The 11,092-nt window shown below is 45.7% G+C and overlaps 1 protein-coding gene across 2 annotated transcripts in view; it reads right to left on the reverse strand.

Moving 5' to 3' along the window:
* The window catches only part of Ermp1 (endoplasmic reticulum metallopeptidase 1), a 34,198-nt gene extending 26,818 nt beyond the window's left edge, over positions 1-7,380 (reverse strand). Inside the window, exons 1-2 of one of the 2 annotated variants that reach the window (XM_006231241.5) lie at positions 7,000-7,380; positions 5,069-5,370 (exon numbers count right to left, since the gene is read on the reverse strand). In XM_006231241.5, coding sequence (XP_006231303.1) covers positions 5,069-5,370; positions 7,000-7,319 — 622 coding nt within the window. In that variant the 5' untranslated portion in view covers positions 7,320-7,380. 2 annotated transcript variants of the gene reach the window in all.
* Between the last annotated feature and the right edge of the window lie 3,712 nt (positions 7,381-11,092).

An 11,092-nucleotide genomic window follows, 5' to 3' on the forward strand; every position in this document is an offset into this window, starting at 1 on the left:
GTTTATCTTGTGTGCCGGGGGTTGGGAGGCACATGTACCACAGTGCACATATGGAAGTCAGAGGACAGTGCAGGGTTTCATTCTCTCCTTCTGTCTTGTGGGTCCAAACTCAGGGAAGCAGGCAGCCTTGGTGGCAGGCACCCTTAAAGGGGGCTGACTTGCAGGGCCCCAAGTGCTGATCTTAAAGGCACCATGAGAGGTAGTTAAAGGGACTGGCTATTTGATGACAGTATTATTGCTAAATTTTCTAAGTGAGGCATCTCATGAACTTGTTAGTGTGTTTGAGGGGATCCTCGTGCTTCACCAGTGCACAGTGAACTACAGAGGAAGCAGTGCAGCCAAGAGGCACCTGGAGAGAACCAAGTAGAAGGGCTAAGGTGGCGACAAGGTGACCAGTGGGAGGCACCCTGGAGTTCAGGACACGATTCTGTTTTCTACTCATCTGATTCTTTTCACAATAGGAAGCTTACTGGGTGTTTAGAGTAAGGAAACACAGCGTGACCATAACTCAGGCAGTAGCACTTCCGGGGAGTGGGGGAGGGGAGACACAGAGTGTCACAGTGTTCAGTGAGGACTCGGGAGCAGGAAGGATGTAGGGCGAATTTTATCTCTGTCACTTCGTTTACTATTTCCAGGTCTAGAAAGCAGACTGCTGACTCCGCCCCACCGGCCTTTTGCACAGATTTCACAGCACCATCTCCGCACCTGGGAAACATCCTCCATTAGCTTTCCTCCTTCTGTCTGAAAACCTAGGGGAGGCTCTGTTGAAGTCTAAACCCCACTTCTGCCCAAAAAGAAACAACATGAACCACACTGGCCTTGGTGATTACTGGACTGTTTAGTCATTAGCGAAAGTGAAACAAAGTTAACTGTTACCTGGGCACTGCTAGAGCAGGGAGTATAATGTGCCCCTTCTCAGAACACATGAAATAAACATTTTCTTGTCAATTTGAGGCTGTTATTTTGAAGTGAAAAACAAAACAGTAACACTTCTCTTTATTCAGAGAAGTGAAAGTAACAGCACTTACCTTTATACAGCTGACTAACAGGTTAAACCTCCCACTCATTCTCCCTACTCTAAGGGTACCAGAGTCTTAGAAAAGAACAGAAAAGGGTCAAAAGGCCTTTGAGAAAGTGACAGTCAGAGGACAGGGAGAAGGCTCAGTGACAAACTGACATCCCTTCCCATTTAGAATTACCCTGAAAGTGAAGCCACCCCAAAATAACTCAGATGTCTCTTTTACCAAAGACCTGACACCACACAGCAGACCTGAGAAGATACACCAGGTCCTTCTGTAGCTAACATTACTTCTAATTGGCATCAATTCCTGGGTCCAGGTATGCTGCTGAGAACTTTAAAATAATACACACAGAAACAAACACAGCTCTGCAGGCCTGTGATGCAGCCCTTAAGTGACTAAAACAGAAGTGCTGATGAGACTCAGGCCAGCCTACACAGCTCAGGACATCTCAACAACACTCCTGAGGCTGGAGCACAGCTCAATGCAGAGCATGGACAGGTGTCATGTTCCTCACCCAGCATGGCGTGCATGCACAAAAAAGTACTCATGCTTCAAAGAGTTCATCCACAGAGAGGATTCGGGTGACAACTATTTGGAGCATGAGTGAAAAGCTTCTCTTCGCTTATTATTGATAGATACTTCCTTCACACCAACAGTATGAGTATTATAAAATTTTAGATAAAAATTATTTATAAACTAGAAATTTGCTTAGCATGCAGGAAGTCATAGGGTCAATCTAAGAAAAACAAAAATCTTTTTAGTCGTTTAAACCACGCATAGTGGCACCCTCAGATCAGAAGATTCAAGCTCACCCTCAGCTACAAAGCACCATGAGGCTAGTTCAAGGCCTGTGCTACATGAGATCTGGTCTCTAAAAAAAGGGGGAGAGGGGTAGTAGGCTTAAAAAATTCTAATGGCTCTTCAAAGATTATTTTCACTAGTGGACTCCACATATAATCTATACACCTGGCTCTATGAAAACAGCAGCAGAAAATGCCATTCAAAATATGTTACTTTGGGCTGGAGAGAGAGCTCAGTGGTTAAGAGCACTGACTGTTCTTTCAAAGGTCCTGAGTTCAAATCCCAGTAACCACTTGGTGGCTCACAACCATCTGTAATGGGATGTGATGTCCTCTTCTGGTGTGTCTGAAGACAGCTACAGTGTACTTACATATAATAAATAAATAAATCTTTAAAAAAAATATATGTTACTGTAATATAAGACCCTTTGGTGTTTCTGCTCTCCCCGCCATTTGCCTAAAATCAGAACATAAATCTATGTGGGTGTTCCCTGTCTCCCCGGAAGGACAAAGGTTAATCTCCAAAGACAGGCACAGGCCCTGACAGCTTTCCCAACTAGACTTCCCACTCACGTTTCCCACCACTCACTGTCCACAGAGTCTGCGTCCTTTCTCCTTTTTCTGTCTTGTGAGAGTTTTTGCCTTGGTTAGGGATTTCCTCCAGGTTGGTTTGTCTCTTCCACAGTTCTGCAGCACTAAGAACAGACCTTGGTGCTGGCACATGCTAAGTGATGGCTCTACCCACTGAGCTACACCCCACCTGGTTCTCTCCCTTTGGTTTGTCCCTTTTCAGAAAAAGTATTGTTCTTTGATGAAGACAATATCCCAGCAGAGAGCTGAACCCCTCTGTGAAATGATTTAGTATCACACAGATACATCTGTGCACACATGGCAATGACCTATCTGGTTTTCTCTTTACTATCTTCGCTTACAAGGATCCGTCCCACCTAAGAATTATGAAAGGCAAGAGATCTACGTTTGACTGAGACCTATCTACCCAGTCTTTCTAATATAATGCTCGTAGACAACTACATCATTTATGTGACCCCCTCCAGAATGTAAGTGTCTTAATAGTGAGCACAAGGTGACTTTGTCTAGGGTCCCTGGCATTGTTAAGGCACATCTGCCTCGTTTTAAATGAATGTGTGGATACTGATGTCTGAATAAGCAAATATTCTAAATGCAAAGAAATGTCTCATCACAATATCATTCCCTCAAGTCAATGCTAGTTCATATCCTCTGGGCCATTCAAGCAATCCAGAAGGATTGTTACCAGCAGTACCACTACCAAAGGGAGACTTTCTCTGAGAGACGTCAGCCTAAACCTTAACTTATACTGAATCTTTGAGCAACACTACTAGGAAATTAGCTATTAGTTTTCCATTTAACAGTTAAGAAACAAAAGCTAGATTAAGTTGGGCAATATGCCAACAGAAGGCCCAGGACTCAGATACCGTCCTCCTAGTCAGGAGGCCAGCGCCCACCCAGCTTTCAGGAGTACCCAGTCAGAGGAGTTTTCCTAAGTGTACATCTCAGGATGCCACTGTAAAATGCCACTTTCTATTCTCAGCTGCCTATATTAGCTGGGTGTTTTTCATATTTTATTTGTGAAAGTTTATATGAGCACATAGAGAAGAAATTTTAGAGATCATGGATATCAGTAGTTTAGATGGACTCCAGTCTGTCTTTATAAAAAAATTATGATTCATAGAAATGTATGTACATGATAAAAGATTTTAGAATTTAATACAATGAGCACACTTCATATATAATTTCAAAAGTGATTTTGTTTTACTCTATAATACTTTATAAAAACATCGCCATCTCAAAATAAAAAAGAATCCTTAGAGCTGGAGAGATGACTCAGCAGATGAGGGGACCAGAGTTTGGATGCTAGAACCTACAACAGCCACAACTGTTCACAGATAACCAATCAGCACCAAGGAATCTGACACCCTTTTCTGGCCTCCAAGTGCTCTAAAACATACACATGGGCATTCAGACACACGGGTGCACACACGCACACACACACACACAGAGAGAGAAAGAGAGAGAGAGAGAGAGAGAGAGAGAGAGATATCAAGCATGGAATAAATACATTTTTTTTTTTTGGTTCTTTTTTTTCGGAGCTGGGGACCGAACCCAGGGCCTGTGCTTCCTAGGTAAGCGCTCTACCACTGAGCTAAATCCCCAGCCCCTAATACATATTTTTTTAAAGCAAGAAAGAATTCCTGTGGTCCACAACTACATCAGTAGCTCTCCATTCTGGGAGAACTTGATCTCCAACTTTCAGGCTAACCGACTATCTCCAAGCTAACACTGTTGATTGTAATGCTTTTCTTTGAGACTTATGTGGAAGGTTACTGCCTCTTCTGGTGTACGTTTTGGCTATATGCACTTCAACAAATACCCATCAAACAACTGAAGGACGTTTTTGGTTTTTTGTTTTTGTTTTTGTTTTTTGTTTTTTTGTTTTTTTCCCAGAGCTGAGGACCAAACCCAGGGCCTTGAGCTTGCTAGGCAAGCGCTCTACCACTGAGCTAAATCCCCAGCCCCTGAAGGAAGTTTTAAATGCTAGTCCAACCACTGCCTCTGACAATGCAGACTGCACTTTCTTGTACCACTGAAAGGACAAAGAGACCCAGAGTATACAAATCATGTTTCTGAGAAATCTAATTTTTAAACATTCAATTTAGGGGATTCTCATTAATTTGACAGATAGGTACTATGTCAGACCTTGTCTTGAACATCAAGTTTTCTCTCTTGCCAGTGTCTATTCAGAGACAATATTAAGTATTCTACTGCTTCCACACCTTCAGTAGACCACAGTTTTAACTTTCCAAGTAGACAGAAACTACTAGAACTAATATCCTCTAATCCATGTATTTCTTAAATACACGGATCTTTACCCAGTACCCCCAAAGCCTATTGCCACCCCTGTGAGTGTGTAAGCACTTACGAGTGGACAGACACATTGAAAAACTGAGGGTACTTCAGTGTACTGAAAACACCTCGTGTATTGTCATGGGACTTGTGTACCACTGTTTAATAATTACAGTAGCAGTAGTAACAATAATAAACTTAGGGGATTTTAAATCGTTACATTCTACACTGGACTTAATTAGCTTCCCATCTATCACAATAAGAAAAGCTGGTCAAAGAAGAATGGTCCTTACATGGGGCTAGGTTAATAAGCTTTCTGGGCTGAATCTTTGTGACTTTAAATGACTAAATACAAGTACATACCTGGTGAATTTGCCACTGAGTCAAAGTGACAGTTAGCCAGGACAGCGTACTTGGCTCCATCTTGGGGCTCCAGCTTCACCACGACATTAGTAATGTTGTCGTAGTAGCTCGTAAAGCCCCCCAAGAAGTCAATGCTAAAGGAGCCGGTAGGCCGCTGTACATCTACTGAGATTCTGTGGAGGCTGTTGCTCTGTTCTTCTATCAGCGTGATCTGCTCCAAAAGGTACTGGACCGTCAGGATTTCATTTTCTGCGCTTCCTGTAGTCCTGGGGCCGATGGCCGTTATGTGTTCCAGATAAACCCTGGAAACAGTCAAAGGATGATGATGACAAATGCCCGAAAACTTAACACCAGCACAGCTTGGAACACCTCTCCACTGTGCTTCAGAAAGTTTAGCTCTTCTGACTTCTTGGGGGAAAAAAAAAAAAAAACACTGTGCCTCCCCTCCACCTTGAGGCATGATCTCTAGCTGCCCTGGCTCTCACTATACAGACTAGGCTGGCCTTGAACTCACCGAGACCCCCTACCTCTAACTCTTGAGATTTGAAACTATAAAGGTGTTTAAAAAAAAAATCAGACATCTCAAGAAAATGATCTGGAAGCTTCATCATTTTATACTGGGTTCCAGGAACTAATACTTTCAAACTTTTCTCCCTTGACACCATACCAAGTCAGTACCAAGACCAGAGCTTACATTCAGTAGGTGTGACTGCTGAAGGCAGGATGACAGGGCTTCACCGGCCTGACTCCTACCGATGGTTACGGATTGTCCCTTACTGGGTCTAAGTGGCTGAAACCATTCGTATAACCATGAGATGCCATCAAGTGGGCGTGGTAAACTTCTGAAGGTTTACCCAAGCCTCTCACCGTACACACTAAACCTAATAACTTCAGTTTAGGCCAAAACTAACCCTATTCCAGTGGGGGAGGGGTGGGACAGGAAGGGAGACAAAAGGTGCCATCCAAAAACCTCTATGTAAAATCATCCAAAGAAGCAATTTTAAAACAAAATAGGTCATTAAAAATTTCCTACTAGCTTAGGATTCATGATTTAGGATGCAAGTTACAGTTATCAAAGAGCTCATATTTCCAAGTGCACCTGAGGTCATCTTTAAAAAAAGAATGTTGAACCCTTGGCTAGCAGTGGAGGTGCAGACCTTCAATCCCAGCACCTGAGAGGTAGAGGCAGAAGGATTTCTGTGAGTCAGAGGCCAACTTGGTCTACAGAGCGAGTTCCAGTCAGGGCTACACTGAAAAACTTTGTCTCGAAAAATAAATAAATAAATAAATAAATAAAAAATGTTGAACCTATACAATCCGTAGTACAGAAGAGCCACAGACCTCATCTGAGACCTTCAGAAATTATAGGCATAATTCTGAGCGGACGTACCGAGTCTCCCTCCTCCGCTTTCAGATTTGAGGGCTGTGGTGCTTAGAAAGGTAGCACACACACTACATTACTCCTTCCCAACACCGTCCCAGAAAGACTTGGTAATGCAGCCTGGCACAAACACCTCACTCTCCACCTCATTTTAAAAGCTGAGAACTAACCAAAGTTAAAAAGTGGAAGTTGCTCGAGAAAAAGAGAATGGATGACTAAAGCGTGTGAACAACCAATCATCTGCAGGAGGAACAGAGTGGATGATAAAGCAGACTCAATTGATCTGGCCACCCCGAGAAAGCGAAAGAGGGAGACTGGCAAGTCCCCGGTACCGGCAATTCAGACCTCAAAAGGACGCTCGGGACCATCCCACTTCCCACCGACGTGCGCCCAAGGATCCCGGGACTCTGCATACCACGGCCTGACTCCCTCGCCAGGGCACAGTGGCTCCCAGCTCACCCGCGCGGGACTCACCGACCCGGCGCTCCCCCACCCCGGGCTCACTCGCCTGGGGCCGCGGAGGACTCGCGGCCCGGCCGATCGACCGTACCTGGCTTGGCGCGCATCGAACTCGCCCTGGAGCCCCGAGGTCCGGCTCAGCACCAGCCGCTGCAGCGACAGCTGCACGAGCGCCCGCAGAGCGAGCAGGTAGAGTGCGAGCGCCAGCGCCGTGCGCGCCTCGGACAGCGCGGTCTTCGCACCCCGGCTCTCGCCGCCGCTCTCCGTCCTCCCCCGCATCCTCCCGCCGCCCCTCGCATCCTCCTGCGCTGAGGCCTCTCTCTGCGGGTGCGACGCGGCCGCCTGACCCTCCCGCCGCTCCGCGGTGCCGCGGTGCCGCCGCACGGCCGCCGACTCCGAGCTCCACTCCATGGCGGCAGCTGCCACCACCAACCGCCCCAGCCCGCGACAGTCCGGGCCACCGCGGCCTCCGCAGCGCCTCCTAGTGAGCGGACGGAAACTGCAGAGGGCCAAATTTCTTCTGATTGGCTGGTCCGCCTAGCTGTTCCCCGGTGCTTCAGTCTGAAATCTTTGGTGGCACAGGCTGACTGACACGCAGACTGTCAAAGGGGAAAACACCCGTAAACCTAGAAATGAGCAGCCCCAAACAAGAGAAAAATGCAAGGCCGCTTTAACAGAACACACGAGGCATTTATCCTGCGCTGGGCTGATGAATAGTAGGAAAAGTAGGATTCTGACTACCAAAACAATAAGTAAGACTTCACAACCAGGACTGGATGAACAAAGCTGTAATCCTGGCACTAGGAAGGATGGCCACAGGAGGATCCCTATTTTTTTTCTTCTTTTTTTTTTCTTTTTTCTTTTTTTCAGAGCTGGGGACCGAACCCAGGGCCTTGTGCTTGCTAGACAAGCGCTCTACCACTGAGCTAAATCCCCAACCCCGAGGATCCCTATTTTGTGCCCAGAGTGGAATACATAACGAAGATTCTGTCTTTAAAAAATAATGAATAAGTAATAAATAAATAAATAAATAAATAAATAAATAAATAAAAGCATTTTTTTTATCCCAGCACTCAGGAGGAACAAACTGGATTTACATAAATTAGAGTCCTGCCTGGTCTACATAGCGAGTTCCAGGCCAGCCAGGGCTACAAAAGGTGAGTGGGAAAAGGAGGAAGGAAAGGAAAAAGAGAGACACAGAACTCAATAACCAGGGCTAGTGCTGTCTTCACTTAACAGACAAAAATACCTTTAATTTAATGAATAGCTACTGAGTCACGCAGCTAAGTACAAACTTTGAAAAGGAAATATCTTTGTTCCTATTTAATACTGAAGAGCATAAAGGCAGCAACCGAAGAACGAGTGAGTTCCCAAGACAGCACAGGGCACTAGAAACAAAGGTTCTGAAAAGACATTCTTGGGCCAGCAAGATGGATCAGAAGGTAAAATGTGCTTGTCCCCAGCTCTCCCCCCCCCCAAAGCCTGACCACCTCAATTCCAGGTGCCATGATAGAAGGGGAGAACCAACTCCCACAAGGTGTCTACTGACCTAAACACACAGGCATGTGCCCTTACAAACACACGATTCTTACAAACACGCATGCAAACACTTCATATGAACCACACTTGTGCCGGCTAGTCCTATGTCAACTTGACACACAAGCTAGAGTTATCTTTTTTTTTTTTCTTTATTTCGGAGCTGGGGACCAAACCCAGGGCCTTGTGCTTGCTAGGCAAGCGCTTTACCACTGAGCTAAACCCCCAACCCCGAGCTAGAGTTATCTTAAAGGAAGGAACCTCAATTGAGAAAATGATTCCATACAACCTAACTGTAGGGTATTTTCCTAATTAGTGATTGGTGGGGGAGGACCCAGCCCTTGGTGGGTGGAGACATCCCTGAGCTGTTTGTTTCTGGGTTCTATAAAAAAGCAGGTTGAACTAGTAGTCATGAGGAGCAGCCCAGCATATCCCCACCCCCATCGCCTCCGTGGAGCCGAATAAACCCTCTCCTCCCAGAGTTGCTTTGGCCACGGTGTTTCATCGTAACAGTAAGCAACCCATCAGTAACACGCAATAATACAAACAAAAATGTTCAAATATCTTCAAAACAAATAAATAACAAGTGAGAACTTAGTCTTCCTTCACTACCACACTAAGTGGCAAAAAGCTGGGCATCGGTTTTAGCAGCCGTGCCAGCAAATGACCAGCCTTGTTTCTGCTTGCTGCTTCCATGAGCCTCTTAGATTCAAGGTTCTGTGCCCCAAGCATGCGACGTCTGAAGTGCTCTAAGGCATTAACCTAGAAACCCACTGAGGAAACACACTGCAAGAATTTGACTGAGTGTCTGTGTCAGATACACGACGCCCTGCCTACCTTTCAGACCCGTCAGACGCAGGCTGTTCCTGCAGCCACACTGGCCTCTCTTAAAGACTTCCAGTCCACCATCTTCCTTCACAGTGTCAGCCCATATACTATTTGGATCACCCAGGGCACTTGTTCCTTCCTTCCATTACCAAACTTACTCCCTTCAAATCCCAATGGAAGTGGTACTTCCTCAAGCAAGACCCTTATTCCGGTTAAGCCCATGCCCCCCTGTGTCCACTCCTACAGCACCATCGATGCCTGTGATTTCACCGTTCCCTCCCTCCAATGGAGGCTCCATGAAGGCAAAAGCCCTGTCTAGTTTTACTCGGCTTTTGACTCGTGTCTCCTAGGACCCGGCAGAACATATACTATTCAGTCAATGTGTCCTGAGTGTGTGAAAACACAGCCATGTCTAGACACACGGAACTTCAATTCTGTAAGATCCTTTCTAGTGTAAGCGCTGAGACCAAGCACAATGTCTGTCTTATTAATTTTCCACCTTACCCATAGTGCTTAGCCCAGTCTCTGGTCCTCACTCACTATGTGCTTATCGAATGGGTGTACTGGCCGGTTTTGTGTGTCAACGTGACACAAGCTGGAGTTATCACAGAGAAAGGAGCCTCCCTTGAGGAAATGCCTCCATGAGACCCAGCTGTAAGGCATTTTCTCAACCAGTGATCATGGGGGAAGGACCAATTGTGGGTGTTGCCATCCCTCGGTCTGTAGTCCTGTGTTCTATAAAAAAACAAGCTGAGCAAATCAGGGGAAGCAAGAGTAGCACCCCCTCCATGGCCTCTGCATCAGCTCCTTATAGGTTGATGTCCTTATGTAGGTGAGGCAGACACAAGATAAAATGAGGCCTGTCACTGGACAAGAAGGAAGGGTAGGAGGGAAGAAAGTTTTAGAAGGAGAGGGAGAAGGAACATGGAGGCAGACAAAACGATCCTCCCCATTCACCTCTACACAGATACAGGTTGTTATGAATATTTCCTAAGGGGTGGATTTCTATAGGTTAATTTATCTTATCTAGATGGGTGGTTTATATCTTTATCAATTGGTTGTGAGTTTATTGTGTGGCTGTATTGTGGATTGAGAATTTAACATATAAATCTGATTGATAAATTACAGCTTCTTGAGTCATGATTTCACAGTTGGGAGTTTATATTTTAACCACCAGGGAGCAGTTTGCAGGGAGTGTGAACAGAGTCCATGACAGGGAGCCACAGTAGGCCAGCCCCATGCTGGACTTCCACAGCCCTGATTTTACCAGGTAGCTGGAGCCAGAGAGTTTACAGCTTAGCAGAGAGCCACTGGGAGAGATGCTAACCAGAGATAAATTACAGTTGGTTCCATATGGCCCTACAGTGGCAGCGCAATCGAGGGACAAAGGTCCCTTTTTTTTTTCTTTTTTTTCTTTTTTTCGGAGCTGGGGACCGAACCCAGGGCCTTGTGCTTGCTAGGCAAGTGCTCTACCACTGAGCTAAATCCCCAACCCCCAAAGGTCCCTTTTTTAATACTTACCACAGCAGCTCCTGCCTCCAAGTTCCTGCCCTGTGTGAGTTCCAGTCCTGACTTCCTTTGGTGATGAACAGCAAACATGGAAGTGTGAGCTGAATAAACCCTTTTCTCCAAACTTGCTTCTTGGTCATGATGTTTGTGCAGGAACAGAAACCCTGACTAAGATAACAGGAGAATAAAAATCTATATTAACTTCTATAAGAATCAGAAATGTTGGGCTGGTAAGATGGCTCAGTGGTTAAGAGCACTGACTGCTCTTCCAGAGGTCCTGAGTTCAATTCCCAGCAACCACGTGGTGGCTC

The sequence above is a fragment of the Rattus norvegicus genome, chromosome 1, assembly GCF_036323735.1.
Source record: "Rattus norvegicus strain BN/NHsdMcwi chromosome 1, GRCr8, whole genome shotgun sequence".
Classification (NCBI taxonomy): domain Eukaryota; kingdom Metazoa; phylum Chordata; class Mammalia; order Rodentia; family Muridae; genus Rattus; species Rattus norvegicus.